This window comes from Hippopotamus amphibius, chromosome 2 (genome assembly GCF_030028045.1).
Source record: "Hippopotamus amphibius kiboko isolate mHipAmp2 chromosome 2, mHipAmp2.hap2, whole genome shotgun sequence".
In the NCBI taxonomy this organism is placed as follows: domain Eukaryota; kingdom Metazoa; phylum Chordata; class Mammalia; order Artiodactyla; family Hippopotamidae; genus Hippopotamus; species Hippopotamus amphibius.
In genome coordinates this window covers 96,994,928-97,018,434 of record NC_080187.1, presented here as the reverse complement: position 1 = coordinate 97,018,434, position 23,507 = coordinate 96,994,928, and the positions used below count along the sequence as shown (strand labels likewise).

Sequence of the window (23,507 nt, the reverse complement as noted above, 5' to 3'; positions counted from 1 at the left end):
CATTTCAAGTCATATATTTCACCCTTTAAAAATGTACAATTGAGTAGTTTGTACTATCCTCACAGAGTTGCCCAACCATCACCACAATCAATTTTAGAACTTTTTCTTCACCCCCAAGAAACCCCTGTGCTTACTGGGTATCACTTCCCAACTCTCCATCCCTCCCCAGTCTTAGGCAACCACTAATCTACTTTCTGTCTCAATAAACTTGCCTTTCTGTCTCAATAAATTTGGATCATATAATATTTGGCCTTTTGTTACTGGCTTCTTAAATTCATATATGGTTTATAAGTTTCATTCATGTTGTATCATTTATCAGTACTTAATTATTTCATGGCTGAATAATATTCCATTGTGTTGATATACTGCATCTTGTTTAACCACTGATCAGTTGATGGACATTTGTGCCATTTCCAACTTTTGGCTGTTATGAATAGTGTTTCTGTGAACATTTGTATACAAGTTTTTCTGTGGATGTTTGACTTCATTTCTATTGTGTGTAAACTTAGGATTGCTGGGGCAAATGGTAATTCTGTGTTTAACTTTTTGAGGAACTCGTAGACTGTTTTTGAAGGTGGCTGCACCATTTAACACTTATACCAGTAGTGTGCTAGGGTGCAGATTTTGGCACATGCTTAATAACAGCTGTAATTATGTCTTTAAAAAATTATATCCATTCTAGTGGGTATGAAGTACTATATTATCATAGTTTTGGTATTTTTCTCTGATTACTAGTGATATTGAACATCTTTGCATTGCTTATTGGACATTGCATATTTTCTTTGGAGAAATATTTATTTAAATCATTTGACCACTTTTACGAAATAGCTCATTTGCTTTTTTGTTATTGTTTTTAACAGTTCATTTTCTAGATACAGATCCCTTATCGAGTATATGATTTGGATATATTTTCTCTCATGTTGTATTTTTTTCTTTTCGTTATCTGGATCTGGATAGTGTCCTTTGCAGCAAATATTTTTAATTCTAATGAGGCACAGTTTACCAACTTTTGTTGTTGATTGTATTTTTATGTCATATCTGAGAATCCATTTACCAAATCCAGGTTACAAGAAATTCCCCTTGCATTATCTTCTAGGAGTTTTATTATTTTGCTTTGATTCATTTTGAGTTGATTTTTGAAGATGGTGTGAGGTAGGGATTCATTGTCATTCTTTCACATGTGAACATATGTTTATTACTGACTTCTTCCATTTTGTATAGTGCTTATAAGGTTCATCCATGATGTACCATGTATTAGTACATCTTCTTTTATGGCTGAATAATATCAAATACATGTTAGAACATGGATGAACCTTATAAAAGTTGTGTGAAATGTAAGAAGCTGTAACAAATGGATGTTTACATGTAGATCATAGCACCCTTTGTTGAAGAGGCTTTGATTTCCCCACTCAGTAGCCTCAGATCCCTTGTCAAAATGTCATTTGGCCATAGACAGATGGGTTTATGTCCAGATTTTCAGTTCTATTCCATTGGGCTATATTTCTGTCCTAGTGCCTGTATCACACTGTTTGGATCACTGTAGCTTTGTGGTAAGTTTTGAAATCAGGAAGTGTTAGTTTTCCAACTTTCTTGTTCACTTTAAAGATTGTTTGACTCTTCTATCCCTTCAATTTTTATATGAATTTTATAATTAACTGGTCAATTATTGCAGTAAAGACAGCTGAGATTACAGTAGTAATTGTGTTGAATATATAGGTTAATTTGGGGAATATTGCCATCTTAAATTCTCCCAATCCAGGAACACAACATGTCTTTTTTGCCTTTTTAGGTGTTCTTTAATTTTTTTTCAGCACTGTTTTATAAGTGCTAAAAGTGTATAAGTATTTTACCTCTTAAATTTATTCATAGGTATTTTATTTACTTGGATGTTGTGAATGGAATTTTTTTGTTATCCTTTTTGGATTGTTCATTTCTAGTGTATAGAAATACACCTGATTTTGCATTTTTATCTTGTTACAACTTTGCAGAATTCATTTATAAGCTCTGATTGTTTTTTGGGGGACATTGTTTACTGTTTTCTTAATAAAGATCATGTCTTGTGCAAATAGGGACAGTTTGAATTCTTCCTTCCCCATTTGGATGTCTTTTATTTCTTTTTCTTGCCTAATTGCTCTGGATAGAACTTCCATTACAGTATTGAATAAATGTGGTGAATATGGGTATCCTTGTCTTGTTCTTTTTCTTAAGGACAGGTTTTTAGTCTTTCGCCAGTCATTATGAAGTTACTTGTAGGTGTTTCTTAACTGCCCTTTATCAGGTTGAGGAAGTTCTCTTCTATTCCTAGATAAAGTTTTTTTTGTTTGTTTGTTTTTGTTTTTAAGTTGTAAAGGGTATTGGTTTTTGTCAGGTACTTTTTGTGTATAAATTGAGATAATAATTTTCATTTGTTGAGCTACCCTATATTCCTGGGATAAATCCCATCTGGTCATGGTGTATAATCCTCTTAATATTTTGCTGAATGTGGTTTGCTACTGTTTTGTTGAAGATATTTGCATCTATATTCATCAAGTATATTGGTCTGTAGTTTTCTTACAGTGTCTTTGCTTGGCTTTGGTGTCAGAGTGATGCTGGCCTGATTGAATCAGCTTGGGAGCATTCCCTCTTCATTTTCTTGAAGATTTTGAGACAGATTGCTGTTATTTCTTCTTTAAATGATTGAGTTCAGCAGTGAAACTCTCTCGTCCTGAGCTTTTCTTTGCTCAAAAGTTTTTGATTACAGATTCAATTTCTTTATTTCTATTTTTTCTAGAGTCAGTTTTGATAATTATCATGTTTCTAGGAATTTTTCTGTTTCATCTAGGTTATCTAATTTTTGGTAGATAATTTTTTATAGTATTTTCTTATAATCCCTGTTATTACTTTAATGTTAGTAGTGTATTGTTCCTACTTTCATTTCTGACTTGGTAGTTTGAATCTTTTATTTTTCTTGTTCACTGTAGCTAAAGTTTTGTCACTTTTTTTTTTTTTATCTTCTCATGGACTCCACATTTGGTTTCATTGACGATATTTCTCTTTTGTTTTTGTATTCTCTTTTTCCCTTATTGCTTCTCTAGTCTCTATATTTTCCTTCTTCCTATTGGCTTTAGGTTTAGTCTGCTCTTTTTATAGTTTCTTAAGGTGTATAGTGAGGTTATTGATTTGAGATGTAGGTGTTTACAGCTATGATTTCCCCTCTGTTTTCTGGTTTTGCTGCATCCCAGAAGTTTTGATATATTGTGTTTTTGTTTTCAGTTGTCTCAGTGCTTTTTCTAATTTACCTTTTAATTTCTTTGATCCATAATTTGTTTCAGGGTGTGTTATTTAATTACCACATATTTGTGAATTTTCCAGTTTTCCTTCTGTTACGATTTGTATTTTTCATTCCATTGTGATCAGAGAAGATATTTTGTATGATTTAATTCTTTTTAAATGTATTGAGATTTCTTTTATGACTTAACATATGGCCTATCCTGGGGAATATTCCATGTACATTTGAGAAAAAAATGTGTTATGCTATTTTGTGGTTGTGTTCCAAATATGTCTGTTACATCTAGTTAATTTATAGTCACATAAATCCTCTGTTTCCTTATTGTTTTTCTGTATAGTTTTTCTCTCCATTATGGAGAATGGGGTATTGACTCTCCAAGTATTATTGTTGAATTGTCTGTTTCTCCTTTCAGTTTTCAATTTTTGGTCCATATATTTTGGGGCTAGTTTGTTAGGTATGTATGTTTATAACTGTTGTATCTTTTTAAGGATTGAAACTTTCATTAATACATAATGCCCTTCTTTGTATTTTTTTAAACAGTTTTTGACTTAAAGCCTATTTTGCCTGATATTACTATAGCGACTCCAGCTTTCTTTTGCCTGCTGTTTGCATGGGTTATCTTTTTCCATGCTTTCCCTTTTCAACTTAAAATGTCTTTAGATTTAAAGTGAGTCTCTTGTGGACAGCATATAGTTGGGTAATTTTGTTTTTCCAACCCGTTCTACCAATCTCTGCCTTCAATTGGATAGTTTTATTCATTTATGTTTGTAGTAATTATTGATAATGAAGGCTAGTTTCTGCATTTTGCTCTGTTTTTTTTATGTTTCATATGTTTTTTATTCCTTGGTTCCTCCATTATTACCTTCTTTTGTGTTTGATTTTTTTATTATACCATTTTGATTCCTTTCTCGTTTTCCTTTCCTTTCCTTTCCATCCCATTTTCCCATTTTCCTATTTTCCTTTCTTGTTTTTTAGTTATTTTCTTAGGGGTCACCCTAAGGATTATAATTAATCTCTTGAATTGATGAAAATCTATTTTGAATTAATACCACCTTAGCTTCAATAGTATGCAAAATCCGCTTATATACACCTTTGTCCCTCCTCCTTTATGTTGTTGTTTTACAAATTACATCTTTATATATCGTATGCCCATCAACATTGATCTGTAATTATTGGTTTATGCATTTTTATTTTAGAGCATGAAAGGATAAAAGAGGAATTACGACTTAAAAAATACAATAATAATGGCTTTTGTATTTTTCTATAGTTATATTCATCACAGTTTTAAAACTTCTTCTCATGACTTTGAGTTATTGTCTAATGTCTTATATTTCTACCTGAAGAATATTTTCTAGCATTTCTTGTAGGGCACATGTATTAGCAGTGAACTCCCTCAGCTTTTGTTTATCTGAGAATGTCTTAATTTCTACTTCATCTTTAAAGGATTATTTTGCCAGATATAAAATTCTTGTTTGACATTTTTCTCTTTGAGCCCTTTAATTATGTCACCCAATTTCCTCATTACCTCAATGGTTTCTGATGAAAAATTGGCTGTGAGTCTTACTGAGAATGCCTAATTAAGGATTCCTTGTATGTAATGAATCATTTCTCTCTTGCTGTTTTAGAGGTTCTCTCTGTCTTTGGCTTTTGGTGGTTGATTTTAATGTGTCTCAGTGTGTATCACTTTGCATTTATCATCTTGGAACTCATTGAGCTGCTTAGATTTGTGGGATTTGTGGTTTTCATCAAATTTGGGGAGTTTGGGGCCATTGTTTCTTCCAATATTCTTTCTGTCCCTTTCTCTACTTTCTCTCCCTCTGGAGTTCCCATGACGTATATGTTGGTACACTTGAAGGTATTCCACAGCTGTGTTAGTTTTGTCCATTTTTTTCTTTTTTCCTTTTCTTTTTCTCTTTTTTCCCCGCTCTTCAGACTATATAATTTCAGTTGACTTATCTTCAAGTTAGCTGATTCTTCTGTCTGTCTAAACCTGCTTTTGAAACCCTCTAGTGAATTTTCAGTTTCAGTTATTGTACTTCTTTGCTCCAGATTTCCTTTGTGTATACTGTTCATGTCTTCATTGATTACATCCGTCTCCTGGTTTCCTTTAGTTCTTTGTCCATGTCTTCCTTTAGCTCTTTGAGCACATCGAAGGCAGAAAACTAAGGTCATTTTGTAGTAAAACCTGTGTCTCTGTTCCTCAAGGACAGTTTCTTTTGATTTCTTCTGTGTATGGGAATACTTTCTTGTTTCTTTGCTTGCTTCATAATTTTTGATTGAATATTCAACAAGTTGGATCTTTCAAGTTTATAATGTAGTAACTGGAAATATAAGTCTTCTCTATTCTCAGTGTTTTTCGCTGCTTGCTTTGGATGGCGGTTGTTTGTTTATTGAGTTTTCTAAACTATATTTATAAAGTCTGAATTCTTTGTCATGTGTAGTTTCTGAAGTCTCTGTTCCTTTAGACTGTGGTCAGGTTTTATTTATCAGAGATTTCTTTGAATTCCTAGAACGAAAAGAAATGAGAACCAAAAACTCTCCCAGTCTTTGCAGCTTGGCTCTCTGATCATTCCTGCAATGTTTATCCAGTCTGTTGAGAACTTTGCCGTAGCCATTTCTTTCTGCTTGTGCTGAGCCTGAAGATCAGTCTGAACTGAAAGCTTTAAGGGTCTTCTCTTAAGTGTCCTTTCTTGGACATGAATATGGCTTTCCTATTCCCCAGTATGTATAGGTGCCTTTCAGTGCTTTAATTCCCCAAAGAAACTTGCTCCCCGTCATTTCCTCTTTAGCTTTCAGCATGTCTGTTTTTTGCCTCAACTTTAAAACCTTTACCCCAGGTGGTAGCGGGTTGGTCATTTGCCTTACAATGCTTTTAGGAATTACCTCTGTGAAGCTGCTTTTCTGCCCTGAGAAAGTTCCAAATTTGGTGAAACATACGTGTGTTCTTGCAACAGTTCTGTCAGTCTCCAGTCAGGTCAAAAGAGACAAAAATCAGTTTCTTGAGATTAAGGTTGTCTCTGTTCACTCCAGAGCCATGGACCAGAGTTTCACATTAGGAATACCAGCTGCCATCTCTAAGCCTGTCTTGAGCAGAGAGGAAAGTAGAAATGCTGCCAATTTTTCCTAACATTTTAAACTTGCCCTTTTCCTGACTCAGCAATTGCTTGGTTGTTGCATATCTTTGACTGTTTTCCAGAGTTCTCATGAAGTTGATTCTGATAGTTTTTACTCAATTTATGTTGTTGCTGTATAGGGATATACCATTTTCACTGATGTCACTCTTCCTTTACTTCTGTAATCATAGTTTATTCTAGTTCTTTGAACATATGAGGGTGAGTCAAAAATTATCCACACTCCGGTTATATTAAAACTTGTGTTGGCCACACTGTCTTATCAACACTTTCCATTCAAGGCTGTTGTCTCCCTAGTCACTGCTGTGCAGGTGTGAACGTGTTACATCAGTTGTAACTGTGGTGCGAGCAAAAAGTGTTGCCCCATGAAAGAAGAGCAGCATGCAGTGATTTGTTTTTTGTGGTCTGAGGGTGTACCTGGTGCTGTTATTTATTGAAGACTTTGTGCGCAGTATAGAGAAAGTGTTTTGTCGCGAAGAAGGTCACCTGTAGTCCTGATCTTGCTTCATTTGACCTGGTTGGTCCCCTGTAAGCAGCCCTACCAAGGCAAAGATTCACTTCTGATGAAGAAGTGAAAGAGTGGTGGCTCGCAGCTCAGCCTAAAACATTTTTTAATTAGAGAATACGAAAGCTTTTTGACAGATGGACAATGTGTATTAAAAAGCAAGGAGGTTATGTCGAAAAATGGTGTATTTGTCTTTTCTAAAAGTTAATTAAAATAAATTCTACAGCCAGAGTGCAGATACTTTTTGACTCACCCTCGTATTTATAATGACTGCTTTGAAGATTTTGTTAAATTTCACATCAGAGTCTTCTCAGAGGCAGTGTCTGTTGCCTTCCTTTTTTCTTGCCCAAGGATTACACTTTCCTGTTTCTTTGCATATTTTCATAATCCTTTTGTTAAAGACTGGACATTTTAGGTAATACAGCAGATCTGGATTCTGATTCCTTTTGGGAATTTTAAAATTATCCTTAAGTTACTGATTTTTTTTTGTTTAATTTTCTATGGTCATAGTGTGTATTCTGTATAATTTCAGTCCTCTGAAATTTTTTGAGACTTTCATTGTTACTTAGATTATCAACTGTCTTGTTTAATGTTTCACATGCATTTGAAAATGGTGTATATTCTGTACTCGCTAGGTGTAGTGTTCTCTAAATGTAAACTAAATTTCAGTTGGTTAGTTTTTTAATTTTATGACCTTTCATTTTGATTTTTTTGTGTTCTTCCAGTTTCCAGGAGATTTTGAATGTGTGTTTCTCCTTCTGGTTCTATGTTTTTTTTTGCTTCATATATTTTGGAGCCATAGTATTAGTTGTATACACATTTAATATTACTGTGTCTTCCTGTTGAACTGGCCCTCTTTATCACTGTGAAGTGTACCTTTTTATCTCAACTAATGCTTCTTCCTAAAGTTTATTTTGTCTAATACTAATGTTGACTCATCAGGTTTCTTTTGCTTTGTGTTTGCATGGTGTATCATTTTCCTATTGTTTAGTTTCAGCCTATCTGTATCCTTACATTTAAAGTATGTCTCTTGTAAATAACATGAAGGGTTTTTTGTTTTTTGTAATCCAGATTGATAGAATGTGTATTTTAATTGACTCATTTACATTTATGTGTAATATAATTACTGATATATTTGTGTTTAAATTTATTATCTTGTTGCTTATTTTCTATTTATCTGTCTTTGTTTTTCCTTTTCTGCCTTTTTTAGGGTGATCAAGTATTTTTCTTTCTTTCTTTTTTTTTTTTACTTTATCTCTTCTATTGGATTTTTTGTACTAGTTTTTGTATTTTTCTTTTGGTGGCTACCCTAGATATTATAAATGTACATTTTTGGCTTATTACAGTCTTCAGCTAGTATGTTATTTTTCAAACAATTCAAGAACTTTATAACAGTTTAACTCCTTTTACTTTTCACATTTTGTGCTATTGATACATTTTACTTTTGTATACATCATAAACACACAGGGCACTTATATTATTATTGCTTTAAATAGTCATTGTTCTTTTATATTTACCCTTTCCTGTATTCTTCTTTTTTCCTATAGTTCCATGCTTTCCTCTGCCATCATTTTCCTTCAGCCTAAAGAACTCCTTTTAGTATTTCTTGTACTGCAGATCTGCTGGTGACAGATTCCTTCAGCTCTTGGTTATCTTTACTCCACTTGAACCTCGTGGTAAAGTTTTTACCTCTGTTAAAGGAAACCAGGGCCAGACAAAAGTGATAAAGATGGACTTTATTTAAGCAACTATTGTAGTAGGGGAAGCTACTCCAGTGTAGAAGTGGGCTTAATTCTGAATACAATCTGAATAAGTGGGAATATATAGCCAAGGAGCAAGTAGGGTGGGGGCACTGGTGAATGAAACATTACTAGAGGAGACCTCAAGTCTGGAGAGGATTCTGGCTGAACCAGCCTACCAGAGGATTCTTGCTGAGCAGACCAAGGTGATCAGCTACCACCTGGGGGATGGTAGGGGTGAAGAATTTGATCAGATATCAAAGGTGGTGAATTCTTGCTAAATGGACTTAAGCAAGATTCCTGCTTAAACTGGATTCTGCAAGGAAATACACAGTTGGGCTTGTTAGGGAGAGGGTTCAGGGGAGCCTGACTAAAACTTGGTCAAGCAAAGAATCCTTGTTATCTCTGTACATTTGTGTTTTCCTGTTGTCTTTACTATCATTGCACTTAATTTCTTGAATTGTAATTCTCTAATGGCTTCTCTGTGTCATCTGCTACACTGTGAGATCCTTAGTTGGGCACTATTTTCATTTTTGTATTTTCCATACCCATCTTGTGCATATTATAGAATAGGGACTCTGTTAGTATTAGTGGAATGATGACTGTTCTTGGTCTAGAATGATATGGAATTGAATCACAATTCTGGTAATGGCTTGGAAAAGAAGAAACATTTTGAATTAATTAATAATATTTTATTAATGAATAAAAATAATAATTTGGACTTGGTGTGTAGGGAAAGAAAGGGAGTTAAAAATGACTGAGGTTTCTTTGAGGTCCAGTCTATTCAATATAGTGTATATCTCAGACACAGTGTCACTGCCTTTTCTTCCTTCCTAGGACAATCCAGTTAACATGAACAGTAAGAAAAACATGAAATAAGTGTTAATATATAATTGCCATTTTGGAATAAGATAGTGTGACTAAACATGACTATAAGCACTGTTTTTTGCTTTTGTTTGCAAGATGACCTAACTAGTTTTCTTTTGGTGTATATCCCTTGTTCTGAACCTTTTGTGCCAATTTATATGGGTACATTTATTTTCCTATTTTGATGCCTATGATTAAGGTATGGAGTCTTAGTTATGTTAAGAAGTCGTTGTTCATCATTTTAAGAAATCCTGATGATTCATCAGTATGAGTACACTTTTCCTGCTTTGTGTAATTATAGTATCGTTTGAAAATCATGACATCATCTTGTTCAGAAAAATATCCCTGTCATCATAAGCTAAGAATAATGGTTCTATATACAGTTTTATTTGCATGATTACATTTAAACTAGACGCGACTTTTTTGCTAAGGTTCTCTTCCCAGTATTTTTTCTTTTTTTCCAAGGCAATCTCATATCAGGTCTCTTATGGTCCCTACCTGGTAGTATGACCCATTTTGTGGACAGAGGAGAGGTAGTACCTTGTACCTTCTAGATAAAAGAAGTAGTATGTACAAGGAACAGACACATGGGATTATGATGCTAACTATTTGATTGATTAGATAATGTTCCTCAAAATTTCAAGTTTAAAATATTTTTTCAATGAAGAATTAGCCTAGATCCAAATAGTACTCAGATAAAATATTTCTCAAATTATTTGAATGGTATTATTTCCTGTTATCTTATGGTTATTTTAAAGTTTAGAGATAATATGCAATTATTCTCTGTAGTTTCAAGATGATATACATGGTGAACCCTTATCTTGGTATTCATTAGCGTCTTTTTTCTTTTTTGTTCTCCCTTTCCTTTCTTTCTGACATGAGGCTTACTGCTTTTATTTAATGAATTCTGTTAAAAAAAAGAAGTTTCTTCTCCACTGTACTTTTACCTTTCTTTTCCTTTAGTCCCATCTTGGTAACTAGGACAATTTGCATTTTCTTCAATACTAAGTATTACTATCCTTTCTCATGTTTATTAGTCATGTGGATTTGCTCTACTATGAATAACTTATTTCCATCTTTTGCCATTTTCACTTTATTTTTCTGTTTTGCCTTTTTAATCCTGATTTTTTATTATAAAATATTTCAAGTAATTCTTTGTGTAGAAATATAAAATACAGATCAGTGTGCTTACCACCGAACTTTTCAAATTTATCATTTTGTCAGTTTACTTCAGGCTTTTTTCTAATATGTTATTGTGATGAGTTACATTAATAGATTTTCCTAACTTAGCCATCTCTGCAATCTTAGGATAAATGAACTTCGTCATAATTTTTTTCTAAGATACATTTGGTTTGCGAATGTTTAGTTTAGGACTTTTGAGTCTATTTTGGCAAGTGAGATTTATTCTTTTATGATGTCTTTATCTGGTTTTGGTATCATGGTCAAACTAAAGTCACAAAATGTGTCAGTTTTCCTGTTCTCTTTTTCTGTTCTCTGTAATAGTACTTAAGATTGGAATTGTCTTTCATGTTTAGTTGAACTCACGTGTAAATTTCATCTGGCTCTGCTGGTGGTTTTTCCTTTCTTGTTTGTCATTCTTCCTTTTTTTCTCCTCTTCCTCCTCCTTTCTTCTTCTGAACTTTTTAACTCCTTAGATTGTTTCTTTAATAGTTACTTTTCTTTTGAAGTTTTAAAATTCTTGAACCCATTTTTTAAAGATACACATTTTCAAAAATTGTGCATTTTTCTACATTTTCAAATTTACTACCATAATTTATTCTAACACTCTTTTTGTCTTTATAACCCTGTACCTAAAATTATACTTAAAAAAATTCTTAATGTTTATCTATGCCTTCTTTTTCTTTTCCTCAATCAGGCTTGACAGAGGCTTATTTATTGTTAGTAATTGCAAATAATCACATTTTATTTTGTTGATTCTCTTTATTGAATCTTTATTCCCTGTTAACTTCTACTCTATCATGTCCTTCTTTCATCTGTCTTTGGGATATTCTGTTGTTTTCTAATGTATTGAGTTAGATAATTTAGATCATTATCTGTTATTTTCTAACATAAACAGGTTAAAGGTACAGCTTTCCCTCTTGAGTATCACTTTTGTTATATTCCATTATTTTATACATGGTATTGCTCATCATTCATCCTAAGTGCTTTTTAATTTATTATAATTTCTCCTATGACCTGTGAGATATGTAGAAGTATTTATGAATTCAAGAATGAATTCAAGGAAACAAAGTTGCTACTGAATAATGTCTCTCTATATATTAATAATTGAAATTATTACATATTTATGAGTAGACAGTTGTGTTAAAATCTTAAATAAAAATTTTAAATCTTTGTTGTCAGTGTGTCAAGCTGGTGTCATTTTGCCTACAGTGAAAAAGAGTGAAAACATCACTAGAGTAAACATACTTTCTGTGAAATTTATGTTTACAAATACATAGAGTGAAAATTTTTTTCCTTAGTATTCATTTCTAATTTAATTGAAGTGTGATTAGAAGACACGGAATGTGTGATCACTCTCTGGTATTTTGGAGACTTGTTTTTAGTATCCACATGATTGGTATTTATTTGTGTGGCTGTATGTGTGTGTGAATGTTCTCTATGTGTTTGGAAATAATGTGTTATTTAATTGTGTGGCTTAGGTGTTCTGTATGTTTTTTTAAAAGTTCACTGGCCTTCAGCCTTTTGTTACTATACCTCCTAAAATATCTTTGAAAAAAAATCACATAACCTTGCATTTTAAGTTGATTTTTAAAATTTTTCATTGTAAGTTTAAATAGTACAGAGGATGTAATGACTAGTGTATTGTGTAAAACTTGACATTTAAAAATAAAACTTTAAAAAAAAAAAACTGTTTCACTGTTCTCTTTAAAGCACCTGATGACTCCTAAATATTTTAGTTATTTGGTACCCTCATTATTATTTAAAACACACAGAACTTTGAATCAACCTTACTGTACAGGACAACTAAAAAACTAAATAAAATATTTTTTATAATGTGCTTGAAAGAATCCTAGCAATCAAATTTTTAAATATAAGGGGAAAATATATTTAATTAAGAATTCAGTTGTAAGTAGTGTTGAATCAGAAGATTTTGACTGCTGCTGCATCTTGTGCTGATTTTAAGAGTTGTTACTTCAGCCCCATTGCAGATTATAGATGTTATATAAATGTACTTCACTATCTGTAATAATTTTCTTTTCTGATTCTTTCCTAGGAATCACACCTGTGTATCATAGTATGTTTGCTTTAATGAATGAAACAGAGAGGATCTGGTATCCACCCAACCATGTCTTCCATATAGATGAATCAACCAGGCACAATGTACTCTACAGAATCAGGTACTTTCTCCAGTAAAGTGACTAGATAACTTAATAGTAAAAGGGCAAATTATTAACCATATTTTTTAATTGCAAGGTCTTTAATATCAGAAACCAGAACCAATTAGTATCTGTCTTCTTCATTTAAGACTGTCTTTCCCCACTAGAGAAAGTGTTCATACATGTTCTTTAACTAGAATGCTCTGAGAATAAAACTGTTCTGGTGGGATGCTACTTTACCACTTACGATTATAATTAAATTTTGAAAAGGACAAGAATGGCCTTCACTAGCAAAATCCTAAATTTTTGGAATATTCCCAGGAAATTTGATGTTTTGTTCGATAATATGTAAGCATACATCTCTTCTTTTTAATAACTTTTTTTTAAGTTGAAGTGAAGGAAAGACAAGATTTTGCCAGTGATTATTTACAACCTCAAATTATAAGTTACTTTATTTAATAATCTTTGGTGATATGTAATACCAATTTAGAGAAATCCAGAGGTACTTTTCAGTTCAAAAGGATGAAACAAAGTAATAAGTTTGATCTGTGGTACTTACTTATGAAATAGATCCATTCCATACAGAGTCAGTGTTACATAGTAAAAAAGAAACATGGACTCATTCATATTTTTAAAAAGAAAAGGAAAGGAAACCTTAATAAACTAAGACTCAAGAGAGACATCCTTATGGCAGTAAAGGATATCTGCAAAAAAAATGTGGCAAATAATGTTCTTAAATATTAGTAAAATGTAAAAGCATTCTCCTTAAAATCGGGAACAAGATATATAGAAAACAAAGATAGCCACGATCACTGCTTAAATATAGAACTTTTCCTATATTTAAGTTCCTAACTCCAGGAAATATAAATAAATAAAATGAATAAAAAGTTTCATAATTGAGAACAAAGAAGCAAAAAGTCGTTATTTGGAGATGATATGATTGTTAACATAGAAAATATTAACAAATCTACAGGCATCAATAATAATTCAACAGAAGGCTAGATTTATGTGATCAATATGTTAAAATAACTATTTCTATGCACTACAAACAAACAGAAAAGAGGTCACTTAAAATAATGACTAATAACAACAAAAAACATAAGGTACCTAGGATTAAATCTGTTCAGAGTTATGTAAGACTTGTGCAGGTTTTAAGACTTTTCATATCTGTATTATTTAAAGAAGCAGGGTAATATGCTACATGTTTCACAAAATGTCAGTATCTTATTAAGAGTATTTTCTTTATCACTTTCTATACTTACTATACTTTCTGCAATCAGCATGTAATATGAGGGTGAGTCAAAAATTATCCACACTCTGGTTATATTAAAACTTCTGGGGACTTCCCTGGTGGCGCAGTGGTTAAGAATCTGCCTGCCAATGCAGGGGACACAGGTTCAATCCCTGATCCAGGAAGACCCCACATGCTGCAGAGTAACTAAGCCCATGTGCCACAACTACTGAGCCTGTGCTCTAGAGCTGTCAAGCCAGAACTATTGAACCCAGGAGCCACAACTACTGAAGCCTGTGTGCCTAGAGTCTGTACTTGGCAACAAGAGAAGCTGCCACGAAGAGAAGCCTGCGCACCACAATGAAGAGCAGCCCTCATTCGCTGAAACTAAGAAAGCGCGCATGCAGCACTAAGGCCCAAAGCAGCCAATAAATAAGTAAATAAATATTAAAACAAACAAACAAAACCTTCTTTTGGCCTTACTGTCTTATCAGCGCTTTCTGTTCAAGGCTACTGTCTCCCCAGTCACTGCTGTGCAGGTGTGAAGGTGTTACATCAGTTCACTTGTAACTGTGGTGCGAGCAAAAATGGATGTCCCATTTGTGCTTTGCATGAAAGAAGAGCAGCATATAGTTATTCATTTTTTGTGGTCTGAGGGTGTACCTGGTGCCGTTATTTATCGAAAACTTTGTGTGCAGTATGGAGAAAGTGTTTTATCGCGAAGAAGTGTGTATGCCTGGATAGAGAAGTTCAAGGAAGGTTGCACAAGTGTTAGCCATCAAGAAGGAGCCAGACTCACTTCTGATGAAGAAGTGAAGACAGTGGTGCATTCGTGTCTTCCAGCTCAGCCTAAACATTTTTTAATGAGGGAATACAAAAGCTTATTGACAGATGGACAAAGTGTATTGAAAAGCAAGGAGATTATGTCGAAAATTAATGTATTTGTCTTTTCTAAAAGTTAATTAAAATAAATTCTACAGCCAGAGTGCTGTAATAATAATTTTGACTCACCCTCGTATATTTTTATTTTAAAATGTCTGTAGAGCAGTGGTCTGCAGTTTTTTTCTGTAAGCCAGATAGTAAATATTTTAGGCATTGCAGGCCATTCTGTCTCTGTTGTAGTTATTCAGTTCTGTTATTGTAATGTGAAAGCAGCCACAGACAGTAAGTAAATGAATGGCCATGACTGTGTTCTACTAAAACTTTATAAAAACTGGTAGTGAACCAGATTAGGCCTGTGGGACATAGTTTACTGACCTCTTCTTAAGAATTAAAAAATATTTCCCTTATCAAATTCATGACTTCCTCCTATTTTTAAACTAAGGGGGCACGTATCCATTGCTGCCTATAATCAGAAGTTCCAAGGATAGTCTAACCAGAAACTAGCCAAAAGGAGTTTTTATATAATTTAAAAAAATTCCACCTGCCTATTGTTTAGAGACTATTCTTCATTTCCTTTATTACATATTTATGGGTTATTTCAAAATCAACATAAAAAAGCAACAATTATAAAACTGTGTTGGAGGGCTTATAATATATAAAGATGTAATTTTTATGAAAAATATAGAATAAAGGGAACAGAGTTTTTGTATTTTACTGAAATTAAGTTGATATTAATAAGAACTAGATTAAGTTAAAATGTCTGTTGTAATCATCTGGGAGACTCCTATAAAAATAACTCAAAAATATACAGTAAAAGATTAAACAAGAGACAATGTAATACACTAGAAAATATAGCAATAATGGAGGAATATATGAACAAAAAAGACAAAAAATCCAAAAAAGCCTAATAGAAGCAAAATGACAGACATAATAAAATACTTTACTAATAGTATTATAAATATAATATAAACGAATTAAACACTCAAAAGGCAGAGATTGGAGGACTAAATTAAAAAAAAAACATAAATTACATGCTGTCTATAAGGGGCACACTTTGCATGTAAAAACACAAATAACTTGACAGTAAAGGATTGAGAAGGATACACCAGGCATTCAGTAGCCAAAAGAGAGGTGGAGAAGCTATGTTAATGTCAGACAAAATTAACTTTAAGATATGTATTGTTGCTAGAGACAGAGGAAGGAGGGATATTTTATGATGAACAAGGAGTTAACCCATTAGGAAACAATAACATTTGTTTATAATTGTTATAAGTTGGATCCAACTACAGAGCTCCAAAATAAATGAAGCAGCATTGAAAAGATTAAAGGGAAAACTGGTCAATTCAACAATAATAGTTGGATTCTTCAGTACCTCACTTTCAGTAATGGACAGAACAAGTAGACAGAAGATCAGCAAGAAAATAGAAGACTTGAACACTGTAAACCAGCTAGATATACATGTATAGAACACTGCACCCAACAACAGCACAATACACATTCTTTTCAAGTGTGTATGGGATTTTCTCCAGGGTAAATCATATGTTAGTGCACAAGATGAATCTCAATAAATTTACAAAGATTGAAATCATACAAAGTATGTTCTCTGTCCGCAGTGGAATTAAATTAGCAATCAATAACAGAAGGAAAACTGGAAAATTGAAATACGTGGTAATTAACAACACACTTCTAAATAACTGATGGGTTGAAGAAATCACAAAGGAAAAGAAAGTACTTTGACATGACTGAAAATGAAAATGGATCGTATCAAAACTTGTGGTAAACAGTTAAAACAATGCTTAAAGGAAATTCATAGCTATAAATACCTATGTAAAAAAATAAAGTTCTCAAATCAATAACATTACACTTTAAGAAAGTAGAAAAAGAAGAGTAAATTAAACTCAAAACAAGTTGGAGGAAGGAAATAATAAAGATCAGAGTAGACATAAATGAAATAGAGAACAGAAAAACAATGGAGAAAATCAAGAAAGCAAAAGTTGGTTCTTTGAAAAGATGAACAATGTCAGTAAACCTTTAGCTAGACTGACCAAGATAAAAAGAGAGAAGCTTAAATTATTAAAATCAGGAATAAAAGAGGTAACATTACTGTGACGTTACAGAAATAAAAAGAATTATAAGGAACGACTCTATGCCAACAAACTACATAACCAAGATGAAATGGACAAATGTTTAGAAAGACACAAACTGTAGAACTGACAAAGGAATAGATAGAATGTCTGAATAGACCTTAACAAGTAAAGAAATGAAATTCAATTACTAATTTAAAAAAATTTTGCACAAAGGAAAGCCCCGGCCCAAGTGGCTTTACTGGTGAATTCTATTAAACTTTTAAGGGAGAGTTGATACTAGTTATTCACAAAAAGTGATAAGGAGGGAACACTTCCCAGCTCACTCTGTGAGTTCACCATTATGCTGATACCAAATCCAGACTGAGACATCCAAAAGAAAGCTACAGACAAATTCCTTATAAACATAGGTGTAAAAATCATCAAGAAAATACTAGCAAACCAAATCCAGCAATATATAAAGAGGATTAAATATTGACCAGGTAGAATTTACCCAGGAAATTGAAGGTTGCTGTAACATCCCCAAATCAATCAATATAATGTACCATGTTAATAAAATAAAGAACCAAATCATATGATCATCTTAATAGACACAGAGAAAAACATTTGACAAAATCCAACATTCTATCGTAATCAAAATATTAAACACAATAGGAGTGGAAGGGAACTTCCTCAGTCTGATAAAGAGTGTCTGTGAAAAATCCAGAGCTAACCTTATACTTGACAGTGAAAGGCTGAATGCTTTCTTCCAAAGATCAGGAACAAGACAAGAATATCTGCTCTCACCACTTCTATTTAATATGGTACCATAGATTCTAGCCAGGGAAAATAGGCAAGAGAAGGAAATACAAGTCGTCCTTATTGGAAAAGAAGCAATAGAACTGTCTATTCACAGATTATATGATCTAGTATATGAAAAATCCTAAGGAATTAATGAACTATTAGAACTAATAAATGAGCTCAGCTTGGTTGCAGGACAGAAATACAAAATCAATTGTATTTCTATATGCTAGCAATTACAGTACAAATGTGAAATTAAGAAAATTCCATTTACAATAGCATAAAAGAATAGTTAGGTATAAATCTGACAAAAAAAGCAAAATTTGTATACTGAGAAATATCAAATATTATTGAAAGAAATTAGAGAAACACCTAAATAAGTGGGAAACTATCTCATGTTTATATAGGAAGACTTAATATTGTTAAGATGGCAATATTCTCATAATCTGGATATTCAATGCAATCTCCACTGAAATTCTAGCTATCTTTACTGCAGAAATTGACAAATTAATCATAAAATTCATTTTAAAAATTAAAGAGACTTGGAATAGCCAAAACAGTCTTAAAAAAGAACAAAGAATATTCACACTTCTTATTTCAAAACTTAGTCCCTAACCATAGAAATCAAGACAGTATGGTGCTGACTTAAGGTTAGACATATGGATTAATGGAATAAAATTGAAAGTCCAAAAATAATCTCTCATTATGGTAATAGAATTTAGGCATGGGTGCCAAGACAATTCATGGGGAAAGAATAGTCTTTTCAACAAATCATGCTGGGACAACTGGATATCCACATATAAAGTAATGAATTTAGGCCACCAACTCATACTGTTTACAAAAAGGTAACTTAAAGTGGATCATAGACCTAAATCTAAGAGCTAAAACTATAAAATTCTTAGGGGAAAACATAGGAGTTTATCTTTGTGTACTTAAATTAGGCAGTGATTTCAATATGGCACCTGAAGCCTAAGCAACAAAAGAAAAATAGGTTAATTGGGATTCATCAAAGTATATGTTTGGGCATCAAAGGATACTGACAAGAATGTGAAAAGACAAGCCGTAGAATGGAAGAAAATGTTTGTAAATTGTATGTCTGACTAATGTCTTATATCTAGAACTCTTATAGCTCAATATGATGACAACTAACCCAATTAAAATATGGCAAAGTTTTGAATATCCCTTCTCTAAACAAAACATACAGATGATCAGTAAGCATAAGAAATGTAAATCAAAACCACAGTGGATATCATTTTACCCACTAGGATGGCAAGCATTAAAAAGATGGACAATAACAAATTGTTATAAATTTGTCAAGGTAGGGACTTCCCTAGTGGTCCAGTGGTTAAGTATCCATGCTGCCAACCCAGGGGGCTGGGCTTCCATCCCTCGTTGGGTAGCTAAGAGCCCACATGCCATGTGTTGCGGCCAAAAGATTAAAAAAAAAATTGTCAAATTAACTTATTAAGTGGAACACAGGGTGCCAGATGGTGAGCCACATTTCAACAACAGACTGTTAGAGGAATTGAAGTAGAAAAGTTTATTACTCACAGGTCGTTGAGGAAGTACCAGCATGCCTTAAGAGGTCACATGGAGAGGTCAAGGCACAGTGTAGATAGAGAAAGTCAGGACCTGGAGCATGTGCCTTTATTAGGGTTTAAGGGTAGAGTGCTTTGGGGTTCCTGGACTAAGGCCAGACTGGTCAATTCAAAAGAGCTGGGTTTTGGTAAGCCATGTTGGGGTCTTATCAAAGAGGCACATAGCGCTAGGCACTTTATTGATCACAAAGGCTGTTGGGGGAGTTGTTTAAGGAACTTACATTTGCTTGTGACTCTGCAAGTTGCTGTCTAGGGCATGTATTTGTGTGGGAGCTAATGTCAGTTTAAGGTCACTACAGGACTCTTGACCAAACAAAATGAATGCCGAGTCAGCAGTACCATAGAATAACTTAGCTAAACTCTCCACCCAAGTGTTGTCAAGGATGTAACCTATTGGGACACTCATACATTGTTGTTAGAAGTATAAAATAGTGCAGCTGCTTTGAAAGACAGTTTGGCTACTCCTTAAAAAGATAAACATAGAATTATCATATGATTCAGCAATGCCACCCTTGGTATATATGCAAAAGAAATGAAAATATACATCCACAGGGAAAAAAAAACTTGTATATGTTTATTCATAACAACATTATTCACAATAGCAAAAAAGATTGAAACAAACCAAATATCCATGAAGTGATGAATGGTTAAGCAAAATGTGGTATACCCAGTACAATGGAAGTTTAATTGGGCAGTAAAAAGAAATGAAGTACTGTTACATGCTATAAATGTGGATGATCCTTGAAAACATTATGCTGAGTGAAAGAAGGTAGAAAAAGCCACATATTATATGATTCCATTTATATAAAATATCCAGAATAGACAAATTTATAGAGATGGACTAGTGGTAACTTAGGGCTGAGGAGTAGATAAGGGTGGTTTGGGTGTGACTGCTAATGAGTATGGAATTTCTTTTATGGGAGATAAAAATGTTCTAAAGTTAGGTTGTAGTGATGTTTGTATAGTGCTTTGAATATATTAAAAATATTGAATTGTATACTTTAAATGAGTGAAATTTATGTGAATTATATCTTAATAGAGCTGCAAATAAAAAAAAGCAACATAGAATTTTGTGTTTGTTTCTTTGAAGGACAATTTTGTAACCTCCATTTTTTTAAATTGAAGTATAGTTGATTTGCAATGTTGTATTAGTTTCTGGTGTACAGCAAAGTGATTCAGTTATACGTATTTATATATATTCTTTTCCATTAGAGTTTATTACAGAATATTGAATATCCTTGTGCTATACAGTAGGACCTTATTGTTTATCCATTCTATATATAATAGTTTGCATTTGCTAACCCCAAACTCCCAATCAAACCCTCTCCCACACCCCTTCCCCCTTGGCAACCACAAGCCTGTTCTCTGTATCTGTGAGTCTGTTTCTGTTTCATAGATAAGTTCATTTGTGTCATATTTTGGATTTCACATATAAGTGATATCATATGGTATTTGTCGTTCTTTTTCTGACTGACTTTGCTTAATATGATAATCTCTTGGTCCATCCATGTAGCTGCAAATGGCATTATTTCATTCTTTTTTATGTGATCTCCATTTCGTAAAAGAAGAAGCCATTATTTGTTTTCACACCAAATTAGCATTTTCAGATTCCTCTACTGATGTTTCTAGAATTATATTAAAATTCTTTTGTTAATGTTTTATTTCTACATTTCTCTCTTTTCTATTATTGCTTATATGTTCTGTGCATGGAAGAAGGCAGAATATGGATTTTAAACTTATTTTTCTTGTATTTTCTGGCTATATTACTACAACATGGCTTTATATTTCCTTTTGTCCTTACTTTGTATTTAACACTGTTAGTTGTGTTTTCTGATTATGGGATAATACCTTTTGGTAGACTGGAGGTGGTTATATATACACAGTATGCTTATATTAGAACTATTGGAGGCTGACTGAGTGTTTTGTCTCGTAGATTTTACTTTCCTTACTGGTATTGTAATGGCAGCAACAGAACCTATCGGCATGGAATATCTCGAGGTGCTGAAGCTCCTCTTCTTGATGACTTTGTCATGTCTTACCTTTTTGCTCAGGTATGATTATATTATCTTGCTTATATGTGTGTTAAATGATAAATATCTTGCCATGTAAATATCTCTCTTAATCAGGAAAATATTCACATATGGGAAAAATTGAGGTTCTGTCTGCATAGTATGTACAGAGAGGTAACAAAATTGAGTCTTTTATCACTCATTTTTCACCCCATGGTTTATGGATAATTCAATCTATTTTATAAAGATTGCTAGAACTGGCCCTTTGAATTTTCTTTTTATTTTAGTGTTTTAGATGATTTTAAGGATTTCATGAAGTTTAGACTGAGTTTTACAACATGATTCATTTAGATCTAAGTGGCTGGAATACAGGGCAGTGAAATTTCTTTAGAGAAATTTTTTTTAAAATTCTTGAACAATTTCAGACTTAGTGAGTAGTGAAATATAAAGTAAGTAACTGCATAAAAAGTGAACTACAATAGTTTGTGTAGCTCCTCATAGAAGGATGGCTGCTTGTTGATACTGAGTCTGAGAACTGTGTTCCAGCTATTTGTTTATTAATAAATTTTTGTGCTGTTTTTGAACATTTTTAAATGCTTTTACCTATTACCTTGATTTAAACAGTAATCGATAATTGCCTTGAATGTAAATGGGCTAAATGCACCAACCAAAAGACGCAGACTGGCTGAATAGATACAAAAACAAGACCCATATATATGCTGTCTCCAAGAGACCCACTTCAGACCTAGGGACACATACAGACTGGAAGTGAGGGGATGGAAAAAGATATTCCATGCAAATGGAAAACAAAAGAAAGCTGGAGTAGCAATACTCATATCAAATAGACTTTAAAATAAAACATGTTACAAGAGATAAGAAAGGACACTACATAAAGATCGAGGGATCAATCCAAGAAGAAGAGATAACAATTATAAATATATATGCACCTGATATAGGAGCACCTCCATATATAAGGCAAATGCTAACAACTATGAAAGAGGAAATCAACAGGAACACAATAATAGTGGGGGACTTTAACACCCCACTTACACCAATGGACAGATCATCCACACAGAAAATTAATAAGGAAACACAAGCTTTAAATGACACATTAAGTCAGCTTGATTTAATAGATATCTGTAGGACATTACATCCAAAAACAGCAGATTACACATTCTTCTCAAGTGCACATGGAACATTCTCCAGCATAGATCACATTTTGGGTCATAAATCAAAGGTTGGTAAATTCAAGAAAATTGAAATTGTATCAAGCATCTTCTCTGACCGCAACACTATGAGATTAGAAATCAGTTACAGGAAAAAAACTAAAAAACACAAACACATGGAGGCTAAACAATATGCTACTAAATAACCAAGAGATCACTGAAGAAATCGAAGAGGAAATCAAAAAATACCTAGAGACAAATGACAATGAAAACACAATGATCCAAAACCTATGGGATGCAGCAAAGGCAGTTCTAAGAGGGACGTTTATAGCAATGCAATCCTACCTCAAGAAGCAAGAAAATTCCCAAATAAACAATCTAACCTAAAGGAACTAGAGAAAGAAGAGCAAACAAAACCCAAAGTTAGCAGGAGAGAAATCATAAAGATCAGAGCAGAAATAAATGAAATAGAAACAAAGAAAACAATAGCAAAAATCAGTAAAACTAAAAGCTGGTTCTTTGAGAAGATAAATAAAATTGATAAACCTCTAACAAGACTCATCAAGAAAAAGAGGGAGAGGACCCAAATCAATAAAATTAGAAAGGAAATAGAAATTACAACAGACACTACAGAAATAAAAAGCACCATAAGAGACTACTACAAGCAACTATATGCCAATAAAATGGACAACCTGGATGAAATGGACAGATTCTTAGAAAGGTATAACCTTCCAAGACTGAATCAGAAAGAAATAGAAAATACGAACAGACCAATCACAAGTAATGAAATTGAAACTGTGATTAAAAATCTCCCAACAAACAAAAGTCCAGGACCAGATGGATTCAGAGGCGAATTTTATCAAACATTTAGAGAAGAGCTAACACCAATCCTTCTGAAGCTCTTCCAAA

The 23,507-nt window shown here is 33.0% G+C and overlaps 1 protein-coding gene across 9 annotated transcripts in view; it reads left to right on the top strand.

Annotated features, from left to right (window-relative positions):
* Window positions 1-23,507, top strand: part of JAK2 (Janus kinase 2) — a 135,794-nt gene that overhangs the window by 58,374 nt on the left and 53,913 nt on the right. For all 9 annotated transcript variants that reach the window (XM_057721631.1, XM_057721633.1, XM_057721630.1 and 6 more), the window contains 2 exons: window positions 12,746-12,869; window positions 21,357-21,474. In XM_057721631.1, coding sequence (XP_057577614.1) covers window positions 12,746-12,869; window positions 21,357-21,474 — 242 coding nt within the window. The remainder of the gene's footprint in view (window positions 1-12,745; window positions 12,870-21,356; window positions 21,475-23,507) is intronic.